This window comes from Saccopteryx bilineata, chromosome 4, assembly GCF_036850765.1.
Source record: "Saccopteryx bilineata isolate mSacBil1 chromosome 4, mSacBil1_pri_phased_curated, whole genome shotgun sequence".
Taxonomy (NCBI): domain Eukaryota; kingdom Metazoa; phylum Chordata; class Mammalia; order Chiroptera; family Emballonuridae; genus Saccopteryx; species Saccopteryx bilineata.
The window spans coordinates 196,485,849-196,501,947 of record NC_089493.1 but is presented as its reverse complement, the minus strand read 5'-3'; the positions used below and the strand labels follow the sequence as shown (position 1 = coordinate 196,501,947).

General features: G+C 62.6%; 2 protein-coding genes across 6 annotated transcripts in view; one reads left to right on the top strand and one right to left on the bottom strand.

Moving 5' to 3' along the window:
* The first annotated feature begins 1,933 nt into the window (after positions 1–1,933).
* Positions 1,934–12,689, top strand: AP5Z1 (adaptor related protein complex 5 subunit zeta 1). Of its 3 annotated transcripts, XM_066273460.1 has the most exons (18): positions 1,958–2,049; positions 2,643–2,740; positions 5,174–5,311; positions 5,538–5,724; positions 6,161–6,305; positions 6,506–6,618; positions 7,004–7,172; positions 7,517–7,657; positions 7,969–8,006; positions 8,105–8,267; positions 8,679–8,857; positions 9,478–9,620; positions 9,831–9,971; positions 10,510–10,621; positions 10,913–11,010; positions 11,470–11,602; positions 11,679–11,893; positions 12,142–12,689. In XM_066273460.1, exons 4-18 carry the CDS (start codon positions 5,635–5,637, stop codon positions 12,410–12,412), a joined length of 2,151 nt encoding a protein of 716 aa, XP_066129557.1. In that variant the 5' UTR covers positions 1,958–2,049; positions 2,643–2,740; positions 5,174–5,311; positions 5,538–5,634; the 3' UTR covers positions 12,413–12,689. The 3 variants fall into 3 exon arrangements, with proteins under 3 accessions (XP_066129556.1, XP_066129554.1, XP_066129557.1); XM_066273459.1 differs by lacking the exon at positions 2,643–2,740 and having other exon boundaries at positions 1,934–2,049; positions 5,652–5,724; XM_066273457.1 differs by lacking the exon at positions 2,643–2,740 and having other exon boundaries at positions 1,934–2,049.
* A 2,016-nt stretch (positions 12,690–14,705) lies between these two features.
* RADIL (Rap associating with DIL domain) overlaps positions 14,706–16,099 on the bottom strand; it is a 52,742-nt gene continuing 51,348 nt past the window's right edge. Inside the window, exons 13-15 of one of the 3 annotated variants that reach the window (XM_066273480.1) lie at positions 15,811–15,950; positions 15,321–15,460; positions 14,706–14,966 (exon numbers count right to left, since the gene is read on the bottom strand). In XM_066273480.1, the coding sequence (XP_066129577.1) occupies positions 14,861–14,966; positions 15,321–15,460; positions 15,811–15,950 (386 nt within the window). In that variant the 3' untranslated portion in view covers positions 14,706–14,860. Of the gene's footprint in view, positions 14,967–15,320; positions 15,461–15,810; positions 15,951–16,099 lie in introns of those variants that run through there. The other 2 variants (XM_066273481.1, XM_066273482.1) reach the window with 2 other exon arrangements.

Here is a 16,099-nt window from a genome sequence, read left to right as displayed (position 1 = left end):
CAGCCAGCTGCAGACACCCACCGGCGGACCCAGCTGCCTAGACGGGGCCTTGCACCCACCAGAAGCAGACCTGAGCAGATCTGGGTGGGTCGTCCTGCTAGCACTTAGCTGCACGGGCCTCTCTGTCCCTTTGTGCCTTGCTCAGTTGTCACTCAGGCCTTGCTCATTCCGACCGCTGAGGTGACCAAGCATGGACTCCGCGGTCAAACGTGGGTGTGGGTCCGGCTAGGGGACTTGAACCTGCAAGAAGTTTCATTTCCTCACGTGCAGAGTGGGCACGCGACCTCACGGGATGTTCTGCGGGCTCAGGGCCATGGCACACGCCCGCTGCGGGAGCGCCGGCCTCCTTTCCCGAGCCTGCTATTTCCACTGAGTCAGCGTGAACAGACGCTTGGGGTCTCTCCTGCAGACGACCTCTGACTTGGGATTTAATAAAAGTGCGCGTTTGTCACAAATACGTCTCCTCAAGGTTCTCAGCAGCACTTGAAACTTGGCCTCTAAGAAACCATGTTCTTTAGATTGCTTCCCACCCACCTTTCTGGCCATTTCTCAGCGAGCAGTGGACAGAGTGGCTACAAACAGTGACCTGGGTGGAGCACAGCTGCTGCATTAGATCCCTCCTCCACATGCAGGGTGTGACCTTGGCCCCCTTAGCCAGTTTATCAGCTTCAGACAATTCCTTCTTCAAATGCTGGTAAATAAACTCTCCTGGGGCTGTCTCTCGGATTAGATGAGCTCACAGTGCTTAGCGTGTCGCAGACTTCCCATGAAGACGGCCTGTAACCGGGCTGCCACTGGGCTCCCTTTGCTAGGTCCCTTCCTCTTCCTGGGGCGTCTCAGCTCCATCCCCCTGCTCACAGCTCACCACCACTGGCTCTCACCTCCTCATCCTCAGCACCTGTTACCCTAACCGTCTCCACCTGGGCTCCACAAAGGCCTCTCAAGACCAGAGTCCAGAATTCCCGCAGCTGAGAGCTTGACCTACCCTCTCCCGAGGACATCCCCTGTCCACGGCCCTATCATCTATGTTATCTTCCTAGCACTGATCACTGGGCTGATGGGTATGTTTGTATAGTTGATGTTTGTTTGTTGGCTGTAAATTCCATTAGGGCAGGGACTTCGCCTCTCAGGTTCAATATCCCCCAGGACCAAAACCTCTGCCCAGCACAACCTGGGACACAAATTGCTTGTTCATTGAGTGAATGACCCCATAAACATTCTCTCTGGCCCCCATGCTAAGTGAATGGCACCTCAATAAGCCAGAAACCTATGGTGGCCTCTGATCCTCCCCGCCACCCCCACGGGTGCCTCTCTCCCTGTTCCTCCTCCCACCTCCAAACCTATCCATCTGCTGCCAGAACCAGGATTTTCCTGTCGTGCATTTAACAGGAAGCCGTCAGTGCCTTCACCTGGGCCCAGCCTTTTTCACCCCTTGGCCTTCCTCCTGCAGGACCTGGCCATGCTGAGAGTGTCACCGCCCCCATCACCCTGGATTGTCACTGCCATCCTGTCCCCATGCAGGCTGCAGGGTGGAAACACTGTGTGTGGCCAACACAACTTTTAGTGACCAAATATTGCCTGTCCCTCTGTCAAGCAGAAGTTCCGACGTGCAGCCTATGATCGTAATCCCAGGTGCAAACCGCGTTACCTAGAAGCGTTCAGGGAAAACACCTGCGAGAGCCGCAGCTGCCAGACGTGGGCTGCGGCCCACAAGCCTCGGGGTCTGTGTCCCGTTTTCATGTCGACCTAGAGCCGGGGCACCGCGCCCGGGCACCCAGCGTCCCCCCGGGGGGCTGCCCAGAGTCGCGATGCCGGGGTGCCGGAGCACGGAGGTGCCGGGGCGCTTAAGTCCCCGGAGTCCCGGGTCCAGAGCTCCACCGGATCCCATTGGCCGGTGGCTTGTCCGTCGTGCTCACGTGACGCGGCACGTGACGCCACCCGGAAGTCGGCGGGGCCCCGGGCGGAGGTGCGGAGTCCCGAGCGGCTGGGGCGGCCCGACGGCGGCGGGATGTTCACGGCGGGGGCGGAGAGCCTGCTGCACCAGGCCAGGTCTCAGCGCGGGGCCCCGGGCGACGTGGCACCCAGGCGGCGTCCGGGAGCACCGGCGGGGACGGCGTGGGGGTCGCGTCCCCACCGATGGAAGCGGGGCGGTCGGCGCTGTCCGCGGTAACTCGGCCGCTCCCAGGCCCGGGGCACCCAGAAGCCGGGGAGCCCGCGGGGATGGGGCCGTGGCGAGCTGCGCGCGCCGAGCCCGGGGGTCTGCTGCCCCCCGAGGCCTGTGGGGCGCCGTGGGCCTCGTCGTCGGGGCAGCTGGCTCTCCTGCGGGGTGCAGTGGGGGCCGGGGGTTGCCCGCCGGCCGGTGAGCGCCTTCCCACCTGCTCACCAGTGCGGGGGGGGGGGGGGGGAGCGGGATGCGGGCCGGGACTCAAACCCCGCGGGCCCGCGGACGGTCCGAGACTCGGTACTACTTGTCTAAACGAATAAAATGCAGCCAGAACCCCAAAGCCCATGGCAAACTGATAACAGAGGGAGAGAGAGAAAAAAGAAAAAAATTGGGTTCTGAGCTGGGCCCGTTGGCGGGCGAGATGCGGATAGTTCAGGCTGCGGTGACTGTCGCGGTGAGACCTTGAATGCGGTTACAGTAACCCTCGGAAATCTGCGGGCAAAGCGACCCCGATCGGCAGCACCATCGCCCAGGAAGCCCAGCAGCAGAACCGGCACTCCCTTCGGGGTGGGACAGGTGGTCCGAAATTCAAGTTCCAACGTTTTCGTTCAAGTGGCGGTATTCTGATCCGAGTTCACCCGAGTTTAGGGGCTGTGTTAAATGAAAGTAGTACTAGCATTTCACTGCACACGCGGCACACTCACCCCAAAGGTCCTGCAGACAGACGCGTAAGAACGGAGACCCACTCGAAACTCCATCGGGGTGTCCTCTCCTGACACACCTCCTGCTTCAGGTCATGAGCTTGTGGAGTGAAAGGCCGAAGGAATAGCCCTCGCTAAGTTCTTCTCTGTCTCCGTGATGGGTGGGTGGGTGGCTGGATTGAGGGTCGGGTATGCTTCCATAAGCGTAAGTGAAGTATGGAGGAGTTACCGGTACCCAGTTTTTCTCCGCTAGGATTCAGGGGAGGGGGGACCTTAACAACTTATCAATTAGGTCTTAACTAGCTTTCACGGCAGATTTCCCTTTCATTAAGCCTGTGGGTTTTGGTAGCACTTTACAAATGCTAAGGTTAGGGAGTTTGGATTTGGAGTGGATCTTAAGTTTCCACGTTTTTCAGCGATGGAAGGCAAGGGTGGAGAAGGTTATCAGAAACATCTCTTGTCTTGCCTGTGCAAGGGTCAGCAGCAAGGGAAAAGGACTCGTCTCCTTAAAGAGGCAAGGCGGGGCCAGGGCCTGTAAGCCTGGTCAGCATTTGTAATAGGTGTGAGAGCAGTGGGGAGCTATGGAAGGGTTTGAGCAGATCGGTCTTATAGTAAGAAGCCTCTTCCTTGACCAGGTAGTGCAGTGGGTTAGAGCATCGTTCAAAGTTGTCACCAAGGTCGCGAGTTCAATCCCCAGTCAGGGAGCATACAAGAATCCACCAGTGAATGAGTAAAATAACAAATTGATGTTTCCTTCTCCCTCTCTGCTTTTTTCTCTCTAAAGTCAATAAATAAACTTTTTAAAATTAAAAAGAAAAGAAAGAAAGAACGCTGTGATTTGGAGACTATATTGGAAGGGATTAGTTTGGGATGTGGAGTACCACCCTTCTGGGAAGGTCTCTACCATAATGGGGACAGTCCGGTAGCTTCTTCCTGTCTCATCTCTCCAGTTAGGACCAGACCTGGACCCCTGGACCGTGGCACTGGAGGAAGGGGTGGGAAGGAGGCGAGGAGTGGAGGGGAATCCACTGGGGTCTGTCTGCCAGCCTCCAGATGAGAACGGGGAATACATGAAGCTGCCCCAGGACCCCTCATTCACATGTTTATCAGACTTTGTCAGCCTCACAGGCTGGGGACACTGGACGGTCTCCCACAGTTCAAGATCCCCACGCTCAGCTCTCGGTTGGCCCAGCATGGCCTGAGTGGGCTTCACACAAGGAGGGCACAGCTGCGACAGCCCCCCAGAAATCCCTAATATACTTCTGAGCTTTCTGGACTAGAATAGAAACCTCCAAACAGATTTCCACTTTGAGATGGCTCCATATCTAACCTGTTGTCAATGCCATATATATATATATATATATATGTAGAGTTTATTAGCAAGTTAAGTGTCAGAGTAAGGAACTGTATGTAACAGGTTTGCCTTATAACACCTTATAGCTGTCTGGCCTGTGGTGGCGCAGTGGATAAATCGTCGACCTGGAAATGCTGAGGTCGCCGGTTCAAAACCCTGGGCTTGCCTGGTCAAGGCACATATGAGAGTTGATGCTTCCAGCTCCTCCCCCCTTCTCTCTCTCTCTCTCCTCTCTTTCCCTCTCTCTCTTCTCTCTAAAAATTAATAAATAAAATAAAAAAAAATAACACCTTATAGCATTTGCTCTTTAATACAGTGCAATAATGGTCGGCAAACTGCAGCTTGCGAGCCACTGGCGGCTCTTTGGCCCCTTGAGTGTGGCTCCTCCACAAAACACCACATGCGGGCGCTACCTCGATAAGGAATGTACCTACATATATAGTTTAAGTTTAAAAATTTGGCTCTCAAAAGAAATTTCAGCCATTGTACTGTTGATATTTGGCTCTATTGATTAATGAGTTCACCGACTACTGATATAGTGGATTTAATTCTTATCTCAAGTTAAATTCACTCTCCCTGACTCTTGACTCCTGTACTCAGTCGGTCTTAGTTCTGCTCCTAGAAAAACAGAATCTAAATGTGTGGAGTCTCTGTTAATAAGGTTTGTTGTCATCGTGAGTTGGGGTGATGGTGTCCCTGACGGCCCAGTCCAGCAGGGGACAGGAGTGACCCATGGATTGCTGACTCCCAGGGAGAGAGGAACTAGGTCAGGGAACCAGTTAGCTAATCTGTCACCAGGTGGCAGCCTCGCCCTCCCATGACAACGCGGCCTCTCTGCTGGTAGGGACTTTCCCCGCATCCGCGAGTCATTCTGTCGTAGCGCGGAGCAACACTTTGGGGTCCCTCGACAGGGTCTCTCGATGCCAGGTTGCTGACGACGTCGTCTTGGTTTAGGGGCATCCAGGATGAGGAGCTGACGAAGTTCTGTTCCCGGGTCAGCAAGCTGCTGCAGAGGGAGGCCGCGGGGCCCGAGGCCACCGACGCCCTGCGAAGGCTCTTCCTCATCGTGGCGGCCACCAAATACAGCAGGAAGTGAGTGGGGTCGTCCCTGGGTGTGTGGGGCCAGGGGGCGCAGGCCTTTGGCGTTTGAGCTTGTGCCCACTTAACCCAGTGCCGAAGGTCCTCCAGTAAACGTTCTCTCTGCCTGCGCAAGGGCCCTGGGCCCTTCTCTGGGGTCAGAGGGGAGCCCCAGGAGCAGGGTGCCCTTGCGCTGGTGTGACATCCCCGCCCCACCCCCGCGGTGGTCTGGCCGCCTCAGGCTGGAGAAGAGCTGTGTGGCCCTGCTGCAGACCACCCTCTGCCTGCCCACGTGCCCCGAGCCGCTCCAGCTCCTCTGCGCGGCCATCCTGAGGGAGATGTCGCCCTGTGACAGCCTGAGCCTGTCCTGTGACCACGTCCAGAACACGCGGCAGCTGAGCCTGGTGGCCTCTGTGCTCCTGGCCCAGGTAACGTGACTATCGTCTCCCAGGTTGACCGCCCCACCCTTAGTGGCCCTGGGGCCCAGGAGAAGCAGCGGGCCGCTGTGCGGTCCCCATGGGGGTGGGCTCAGCTTGGGGTCCCCTCCACTCGCCAGTCTGTACGGATGCCACGGGGGAGCCAGTGCTCAGTGCCTCTGGAAGGAGCAGAGACACCTGTCCCTCCCGTTCCCGTCCTCCATTCCCTGGGTTCCTGGGGAAGTGGCCAGGGTGCTGCAAAGGCTGATTCCGGCCACAGGGCCTGGACTGCCCTGGTGACATCCCTACAGGCTCGGAGGAGGTGGCGTTAGAGCACTAACGATGTTAACAGACTGGCAGTCCCTCTGCAGGTGTTTTCAGACTGAGTGACTTGTCACTCGGGCCCTTGAGCAAGGCGGCTCTCCACGCCCCCGTGTCTGATCTGCAGGGTGACAGAAAGCAGGAGGTCAGAGATGTGGGCCAGCGTGTCTTCAAAGTCCTCGAGAGCCGGCAGCCGGACGGGCCCAGTCTGAGGCCTCTCCTCCCGGTCGTGTCCAAGGTGGCCAGCCTGGCCCCGGACACCCTCCATGAAGGTACCTCCCCTCCCCAAGAGGCCTGGGCCCCTGTCATGGCATAGAGATGAGCCCACGGGGGAGGGAGGTGGGACGGGCTGGTCGTGTCTGAGTGGATGTCGGGAGTCCTGAGAGCGTGGGACTCCGTCAGGAGCTGCTTGTGGTTTTCCGGGAGGACCCGGCAGGTCCCCTGGTTTCCCACAGTGTTGTGTCCCCCCAAGACCAGACCAAGCTGCTCAACAGGAGGCTGGCAGACTGGCTCCGCTACGCCAGCGTCCAGCAGGGGCCGGCCCACTCTTCCAGAGGCTTCTTCTCCACGCCCAGGGCCCGGCAGGTCAGCCTGGACGGGGTCCCGGAACCGTCCTGTCCCTGGGCTTCCCTGGGCCACCTCAGCCAGCCTTGCCCGCAGGGTCCCATTGACTCTCCCTGTCCGCCCACCCGCCCTGGGTCCAGTATGACCCTCTCTTCTCTCTGCTTGGTGTGGGTTGGGGGAGAACTCTGGGTCACAGGGGGTCGTGCCCCCCCCAGCCCATCGTGCGCTGCGTCTGTCGAGGCCCAGAACCGGCCAGCGGGTCTCTTGTCTGATGGAGGGCCGTGTCCTTGACTCGAGCACCAGCGCTCATGCATCTTGCAAAGGGTGGGCGCCCCTGGTTCCGGAGGGTGCGGTGGACGAGCCCCCACCCCTCAGCAGCGCCCCTTGTCCTCCCTGTCCCCCGCAGCCGGGTCCTATCACCGAGGTCGATGGGGCTGTGGCCACAGATTTCTTCACAGTACTGTCCACGGCCCAGCGCTTCACGGAGGACCAGTGGCTGAACGTGCAGGCCTTCTCCATGCTGCGGGCCTGGCTGCTGCACAGCGGCCCTGAGGGCCCCGGCGCCCCGGACGCAGGTGGGAACCAACGTGCCCCTGGGAGATGTCGGCCACCTGGGCTGAGCCTCGCTGGCACCAGCAGGCCCTTCCCAGACACAGCAGAGGGGTCAGGGTGATTGTTGAGGGCCAGTTACTCGGACACCACCACTGAGCTCTTTGCAAACCAACGCGTAGTTCCATCTGGACTTAGGGGGCGGGGGTGGAGTGGGACCTCCAACCTCCCTGAGGGTGTCCAGTGAGGGGAAGGAGGCTGGGTGGGCGACACTGGGCACTGCGCCCTGTGCCTGGGGTGACCACCATGGTGCCTCTCCTGGCGTCCCCTGGGCCCTTGTCCCACTGAGTACCTTCGTCCTCTCCTCCAGATGACAAGTCCGAACTGGAGGGCTCCACTCTGTCCGTGCTGTCCACCGCCTCGTCCACCAGCCGTCTGCTACTGCCCCAGGAGCGGCTGCGGGAAAAAGCCTTCGAGTACTGCCAGCGCCTCATCGAGCAGAGTAACCGGCGTGCGTCCCTGGCACTGAGCCCCCGCGCAGGGTCCTGTGGGGGGCTCTCCACAGGGGGTGGGGCCCAGCTGCTCCTGTTTCCAGGCATTCACCCCGGGGGGCTCAGCATGGGCACAGCCCATTCCAGGCTCTTCAGGGCTGTCTCCTCAGCATGTCACACCTCCCCTGGGGACAGTCTTCTGCCAGGCCCTGGCCTGCACCACTGCTCCCCCTGGGTGGCCCGCTGCCCGCCCCGGAGCTGCCAGAACGCAGCGTGGCCGTCCCCATGCCGGGGTGCCGGCGGAGACAGTCGCCTTCCTTCCCTCCCGCAGGGGCCCTGAGGAAGGGGGACTCGGACCTACAGAAAGCTGTAAGTGCTCGCGGGCCGGGGCGGGGGGCCGGGCGCAGCCGGGCGCCTTCCCCGTCTGAGAGGGGCCTGCGTCCCCGTCCCCATCCCCGTCCCCGCAGTGCCTGGTGGAGGCCGTGCTGGTGCTGGACCTGCTCTGCAGGCAGGACCCCTCCTTCCTGTACCGCACCCTGTCCTGCCTGAAGGCCCTGCACGCCCGGCTGTGCGGGGACCCCGCCTGCGTGCGGGCACTGCTGCCGGTGGCCCAGTTCTTCCTGACCCACGGTGAGCCCGGCCTCCTGCCCGCAGGGCCTCCCGGGCGCTGCGCTCGCGCCTGGCACTCCCTCCCTTGGTGGTGGAGGGTGTGGCTTTGATGGACAGTCAGCCCCAGACCGCGGTTTTGGAACAGATTTACACAGTGACCTAAAACATGATCAGCTTGATCTCCCTTGTAGAACTCGCTTAGGTATCAGGTTCATCAGCTTGTGAGGAATGTCCCCCCTCGTGTCACTTGGGGACGGGAAGCTGCACACAGATCCGCTTGTGTCTCTCGTGCAGCATACACGTGTCCTGGAAACACGCGTGGCCATGGAGACTGCCCGAGACCCTGAGGGGCCTGACCTCAGCAGAGGCGTCCTCACGCACCGGTGCCGGCGCCCCCACCAGCTGCCGCCCTGATGCACCCGTGCATTTCAGGGGAAGCGGCCGCCCTGGACTCGGAGGCCGTCTGCCAGCACGTGTTCACCAGGCTGCCTTCCGAGTTCTTCCACCACCCGGTGCTGGCCTTCGAGTTCGTCCAGTTCTGCAGGGACAGCCTCCCCCTGTTCGGCAGAAACCTCGGCATTCTCAAGCTGAGCTTCCCCAACCTTTTCAAGGCACGCTCGCTGGTCCCCGGGCCGGGCGGGGGGCTGGGCGGCAGCACACCGCGTCCCTGGACCCTGCTCTCCACGGTGGGGCCTCTGGGCCAGTCCTTGCCTGTCTGTGACCACAGGGCCCGGTCACTCCCAGGCCTCAGGGCAGAGGGGTGAGGTGTGAGGCAGCCCGAGAGTCCAGACATCACAGGTAGATGCTTCCCTGTCAGTCTGGGCCTGTGCGCGCCTCTCGGGAACGCCTGGCTTGATCTAGTTCTCAGAAAACCTGTCCAGAGTTTAGCATCCATCCTGGTTTGAGATGTGTCTTTTGTGACTGGCAGTCACTGTGTGACATTTTTCAAAATCATTGGAAGACTCAGCACTTTAATCAGAGAAACAAAAGCAGCAATGTGTGGGAAGTGATTTAATTGTTGGTACAAAAGTGCAGGAGCAGAAAGAATAATGAAAGTCAAGTCAAAGGGGCATTTGCAGACACCTGGGTCCCAGTGAAGTATGAAGAGGTGGGGACCAGGCAGATCCCGCGGGACAGCAGTGATGAGGGCGTGGCCGGGGGCTGCCTCTGCGGCCAGCCGACGACCCCACTCCCGAGCTCAGAGCCCACAGACAGCCTCCCGGGTCCTCAGCTCCTGGCCTGGAACAGCCCGCCCCTGACCTCCGAGTTTGTGGCGCTGCTCCCGTCGCTGGTTGACGCCAGCACGGCCCTGGAGATGCTGCATGCGCTGCTGGACCTGCCGTGTCTGACTGCGGCCTTGGACCTGCAGCTCCGGTGAGCCCGCCCCGCCCTGCCCCGCCCTGCCCTGCCCTGCCGGCCTGTCTCCCCCACTCCCCACCCCAGGGCTCTTCCCTTGTCGGGCGCTGTGTTGTCACAGTGACGTCTGCTCAGGTCTCCCTGACCGTGAGGGCACAGCCGAGTCCAGCTGGTTGGCCTGTGCCTGGAGCCACGTCTGAGGCCAGCCTCGGGCGTCTGTCCACTCAGATCTTCTCCAGCCACTTCCGAGAGGCCACTCTGGGATGCCTCCCTCAGGATCCCCAGCTGCCTGGAGGCCTTCCGGGACCCACAGTGCCGGGGTCTCTTCCAGCATCTGCTGCGTGCCAAGGCCAGCGGGACTGTGGAGAGGTAGGGGTCCCTCGGGCTGGGGAGCCCCGGGACAGGGCCGTGTGCACAGGGTGCTGGTGTCCACCCCCAAGCCATTGCCTCTAACCTGGAGAAACAGCTGCCGTCCCCCCCACCACGGGAGGTGCCAGGCGGGGCCCAGAGCCCAGCACCTTCAGGTGGGCCGGCCAGTCCTCGTAACCCTGGGAGGTGGGTGCTCTGGTGACGCCGTCTACAGGAGAAACAGGGCCCCTGAGAGGAGAGACCCAGGCTGGAACAAGGCCTCCGCTCCTCAGACGCCGCAGCTCAGCTCCACGGCAGCCCCCCTGGTCCCGGGAGCAGGGCCGTCCTGAGGAGCAGGAGGCCAATGGCGGGCAGGGCTTGGGCGCACATGGTGACGGGGTGCCCTCTCTGATGAGGGCGTGCCGGTGGTTCAGAGCTTGGTGTGGGCCGCAGCTCTCGGACTCGCCTGTGTCCCTGCGGGCACCGGCCTGTGGGGTCGCACGTGCTCAAGTGTGCAGGGGTGGGGGCGTGGCCGGTGCTCAGTGGGCTATGTCCCCAGGTTGGCGCCCCTCCACCAGCTGCTGCAGCCCATGGCAGGCTGCGCCCGGGTGCTCCAGTGCGCCGAGGCGGTGCCCATCCTGCTCCAGGTGTTCTTCTCGGCGGTGACCCAGGTGAGCCTACCGCCAGCCAGGCCCCGCTCCCAGGCCCCACACACCCACAGTGAAGGGCCAGCCCACCGCAGGGACCACGGCCCTGTCCCTGACCGCCGCAGAGCTTCAGCTGTGGGTCAGTGGGCGCCACAGAGGAGAGGCAGCTCAGCCCCACCCAGAGCCCTGACCCTCTCGCCCAGCCATCCCCTCCCCAGGGCAGGGATTCGTGAGTGGCCCCCAGGCTGCAGGGACAGTTGAGACCAGAGCAGAGTGCAGAAGGCGGCACTGAGTCTGTCTTGCTTTCGACCCCAGCTCGCCGACAGTGCCCTGGCCAAACAGCTGGCACAGCTGCTCCTGCAGAGAAGTGACTCACTCTTCCAGGCCCCAGGCTACAAAGCCAGCGTGCACAGGTGAGTCCCTGGGCAGCCGCTGCGGGGCTGCACCCTCCTGGTGCCCCTGACCCTCACTCTGGAGCTGTCACAGCGCCCACCCCCCGTTCCCCCTGCTGTCACAGCGCCCACCCCCAGTGTCATCCCCGGGCAACCTAGGCTCTGCACAGATCTCTGCGTCCCTCATCCGGGACGTTCCTGCTCCCTCGCCTCCCAGCACAGGGCCTTCCAGACCGTCTGTCCCCTTTCGGAGGCCTGACACTCGCAAGCTCTTCCTGTTCCCCCGCTGAGAACAGCGGTCTGAGCTGGCCCGGCCACCTCCCCAGTGGGGTGAGTGGCGCCTTTAGGGGCCAGCCTGACCTTTCCTGCACGCGGTGCTCAGAAGGCTTTCCCGGCAGCCTCCTGGCTCCGCCCCGTGGGCTGTGGGGTGGGGTCTGCAGGCGCGGTCTGTAGCCCCCCAGCCCGTGTCCGCTCCCGCAGAGTGCTGAGCTCGCAGTTCCTGGCCCTGTGCGCGCGGCACCGCCCCCTCGTGGTTGAGTTGGGGAAGGAGCTCCTGGAGTTCGTGGGCGGCGCAAGCGGCCTGCGCAGCGGCGGGGGCATGCTCACTGCAGTGGTAAGGCCGGACGGACCCCCATCCTCACCCCCCACCCCCAGCGGGCCTGGGCGGGGCTGAGGCACTGTCCCTGCAGGTGTGGGCCATTGGCGAGTACCTGTCCGTGTCTTGGGACCGGCGCTGCACTGTGGACCAGATCAACAAGTTCTTTGAAGCCCTAGAAGCCCTGCTGTTCGAGGTCACCCAATCCCGCCCCTCGGTCACCCTTCCCAAGTGTCCACCACAGCTCATCACCACACTCATGACCACACTGACCAAGCTGGCCTCCCGGAGCCAAGACCTGATCCCCAGGTACAGACCCCGGGGAGAGGGAACCTGCAGCTCCCCGTGGGGAAAGGAAAGTGTCCTTGGAGGTGTCCCCGTCCCAGAGACCCGGCCGTTATGGGCACGAGTAGGTGACATGGGCCATGGGCACTGCCACCTCACTTTGAGCCAAAGCCACACTGGCTGGGTGCGTCAGGTGGCGGCCCCTCCCTGAGACCCCTTGCCACAGGAAGGCTGCTTCTGCAGCTGACCAGCCGGCACCCCCTTGTCCCCAGGGTCTCTCTGTTCCTGTCGAAGATGCGGACCCTGGCCCAGCGCCCGGCCCTGGGCTGCCAGCCCTGGGGGGAGGACGCGGGAGCCATAGGGACACGGGCCACTGAGCTGCTGAACCTGCTGAAGATGCCCAGCGTGGCCCAGTTTGTGCTCACGCCCAGCATGGAAGTGTCCGAACCCCGCTATCACCGGGACAGCAACACGGCGCTGCCGCTGGCCCTGCGCACCGTCAGCCGGCTGGTGGAGAAGGAGGCAGGCCTCCTGCCCGGGTGAGGGACGGTGACCAGGCCTATGCCAGCTGCCGCCGCAGGTTAAGGGCCTCGTGGTAGGGCCAAGCCAGGGCTTCAGTGGTCAGAGGAGGCCAGAAAGGGCCCAAGCCCCTGGAGGAAGCCCAGTGGTCTTCGCCCTCGGGGCAGGTCACGGCTGTCCAGGTGTCCCCGTGTGGCTGTTTGTGTCTCTGAACCCCCTCCACCGTGACCCTGGCCCGTTGGGTGGGTGAGAGCCGCCAGAGGTGTGACTCAAATAAACCTGCTCTGACAGTTTGTGTGGACACGGCGAGGTTGTTCCCTCTCGTCCTGGGGAGACAGCCCCGCGGCTGCTTCCAAGTGCAGGCGCTGCCCCGTGCTGCTGGGAGCTGCGGCCGGGTGGGACACCGGGGCCCCTCCCGCGCAGCGCCCACGTGTGTAGGGCGAGCAGGATTCAGGCGCTGTCGCGGGTGATCCGGAATAGCAGATCGCTGGTCCATGCAGTTGGCAAGGAAACCGGCGGCTCCCACAGCGTGAGCTACCACAGGTGATGCACTTGGTCAGGGCTTTTCATTGTACCTTCTTTTCTTTAAAAAAACTGTTTCCATTTATTTGAGAGAGGGAAACATCAATGCATTATTCCACTTCGGTGTTCCCTCCAGCTGCGTGCTCGTGGATTGCTTCTTGTGCATGCCCTGGCTGGGGATTGAGCCCATGACCTCTGCGCGCCGGGACGGCACCGTCCACTGAACCACCCAACCTGGGCTCACTGCACCGTCTTAGGCTCCCGAACAACTTCAAGAGGCGCAGGCTGGGCTCTGGGGCCTCTGCTGAGGGGGCTGCAGCCTCCTGCTGTTAGGAGGGAGGGCACGCCCACCATCGGGGCTCCCACAGGTGGGGCTCCCAGTGACCCGACGGCGCAGTGATTCCAGGCTCCCTCTGATATCGCCCCGAGCGGGGAGACGCGGCGCGCTGGAAGTGGTGAGGCCGGAACGGCCCCCAGCCTCTGCGCTTCCAGGCAAGCCGTCTGTACGGCAGCCCCCGGCCAGCAGGCGGCGCTGCCGCTCCACGGGCCTGGCTGGGTCCTGACCCGCCCACAGAGGCTCCGCCCACACTGGCCGGAGGGTTCGCCCCTCGAGCCCTGAGAAACGGGGTGGGGCTCGCCGGGGAGGGGGCGCCCTCTGCTCCGCCTGGCCTCGGCCTCGGGGTGTTTCCCCAGAAACCGCGGTGGCGGCAGGCGGAGCACGCCGGTTGGACGTGGGTGGGACGAGAGGGGCACCCTGACTCCCCCAGGACGGGGCGCACCCAGCCGGCTTGGTCCTCAGGAACCCGTGGGGGCGCCCGCGTGGGGCGCAGGCCCCCGGGGAGCCACCAGTCCCTCTAAACTGGGTCCTCTCTGAACTCAGGTTGGGGCTGTGGTTTTTCTTTTCTGTTGGGATGTCACACATTTAAAATTACTTCTTTTAAAAAGATTTTGATTTTAGAGAGGAGAGAGGCGGGGCGGGCGGGGAGCATGAACCCCGCTTCTCCCGTGTGCCGTAAACAAGTGCAGTGACCAGTGACCCAGCACCTGGAAACGGTGGGAGCCGCCATCAGCCGGAGGGGTCCTGGGACCCATCCCGACCTGCAGGCGCAGCTCCCTCCCGTGCCCTCCACGGCAGAGGCCTTGCCGGGACTGGGCAGCTGACTGGCCAGAACCCTTCGTCCCCAGGGTCTCTGTTCCCATCGAAGGTGAGGACCCTGGTCCAGAGCCCGGCCGCAGGCTCCCTGTGCTCTGAGGCAGCCCTGGACCACCATCTGCTGAACCTGCTGACGATGCCAAGCTGGTGTGGAGGTGAGGACTCGGGCAGCTGTCACCCCACTACCGACATGGCTGCCCAGGGTCAGCCAGCAGTAGAGGGCCCCCGCCAGGACAGAGCAGTGGCAGGTGCAGGCAGTCTGGACCGCAGATGAAGAGCCTGGCATTAGGGCCCAGCCGTGGCTTCAGTGACCAGAGGAAACCAGGAGGGGTGAGCCCTAGAGCGGCCCAGGTACCAGGGTGGGTGAGACTCACTTCAGAACCTGGGGACTCTAGGCCCATCCCTTGGGTCTGCACTGCACGTGTGGCGGCCCGAGCCTTGTCCTGGGGGCAGGCTGCTTGTTCTGCGCTGAGCGGAGGCGGTCTTCACCGTCCTCCCGGGGTCTCTCCATGCTGGTGGGCAGGGGACTGGGTGCCCCCCCAGCAGGCCCTGGGGGGGGCCCAGGACAGCAGCCTCCCTGACTCCCACACCACTGCTCTCCAAGAATACGAAAGATATTTTATTCAATCTTTACATCTTCATTAAAATCTCCAAACATAAAAGCTCTGTAACAAACATCACAACTTAGTGTTATCTGTCATAAATAAAATATACACTAAGATGACACTATGCGTGGGGTGAGGGTGGCCAGTGCCCCGAGGTGACACACCCCTCAGGAACGGCCGCGGACTCTGGCCCTAGGGAGGGGGCGAGCGGAAGCGGATCTTCTGGGCTGTTTCCACGTCAGACTTGGCGACCAGAAACCGCACCTTCCTCCCCCCGTGTCGGATCAGGTCCACCGCCCTGAAACCAGCGAACGGGGTGAGGACGTCCTGCCCGGTTCCCCTCGAGGTGCAAGCAGAGGCGCCGGGAGGTGCCTTCCCCCAGGGGTTCCCAGTGCACGGAAGGGGCGAGGCTGCCCACCCCCAGCCCTGGGGACGGGAGTCCTGGGGGCCTGTGGCTCAGGTCAGAGGAGGGGAGTGGGGGGGAGGGGAGAGGTGGGAGGGTGGGAGGCAGAAACAGCGCTGGGCTGGGGGCTGTGCCTCCACTTCCTGTCTCTAAAGCGGGGTAAGGCCAGGACTGCTCTCTGGATCAGTGAGTGGGACTTGTCCCCCAGGGGACCTGCCCCGGGCCACCCTGGCAGCATCGCCCGGGTACCTCAGGTAGCTGACGCCCATCAGGCTGCCTCCGTTCACCTCCAGGATGCGGTCTCCCAGCGACAGCCGGCCATCGGCCGCTGCAGGGCTGCCCGGGAGCAGGGTCTGGATGTAGAGGCCGGGGGTGCCCAGGGCCGTGTGCTGCAGGGGACACGGAGGCCTCAGGGCTCTGTGGGCCCCAAGAGCAGGTGCCCTCTCAATGGCCACCTCAGCCCCGTCCTCAGCGGAGGCCCCGCCTAGCAGTCACCCATGTGTCTGCAAGCACAGCGCTGGACACTGTCACCCGTGCAGGCCCAGAATGGACACCCTGGGTCTGAGGACAGCAGGCTGGGGGTGGCTCCTGCACGCCCCATCCCTTCCCTCACCTTCCAGGGGGTGCCCTTCCAAGACCCTGGTCCCAAGTGCCCGTGGCTCCACTGGTGATCAGTGAGGCCTGGCCCGAGTCTGGTCACCAGGACGCCGTGAGGACACAAGGTGCGGGGGCCACTCACCATCCCGTCAATCAGGCCCATGCCCAGCCCAGAGGGGCCGCGCTCCAGCTCCACCAGGAAGATGTAGCAGAAGTCCTCGTTGCTGGAGCTGTGGCTAGAGGGGGCCGGAGGGGGCTCGTCCTCGGGGGTCACAGGGTCTCCTGGGGGGACAAGGGGCAGGAGTGGAGCCTGCAGCAGCCTGCACCTGTCATCCAGCCCCAGGCCCTCATGTCTCTGATGCCGAGTACATGTCACCTGAGCCGCCCCTTCCTCTACCTAGCAACTTGAGCTTCCCCGGGAGGCTGCATGT

Excerpts from the sequence above, each read along its gene's own strand:
- AP5Z1 (XM_066273457.1), top strand. The coding sequence starts at position 2,009 with ATGTTCACGGCGGGGGCGGAGAGCCTGCTGCACCAGGCCAG. Across the intron at positions 5,312-5,537 it reads GCCACCAAATACAGCAGGAA|GCTGGAGAAGAGCTGTGTGG; the intron begins GTGAGTGGGGTC and ends TGGCCGCCTCAG. Across the intron at positions 11,894-12,141 it reads AGCCAAGACCTGATCCCCAG|GGTCTCTCTGTTCCTGTCGA; the intron begins GTACAGACCCCG and ends CCTTGTCCCCAG.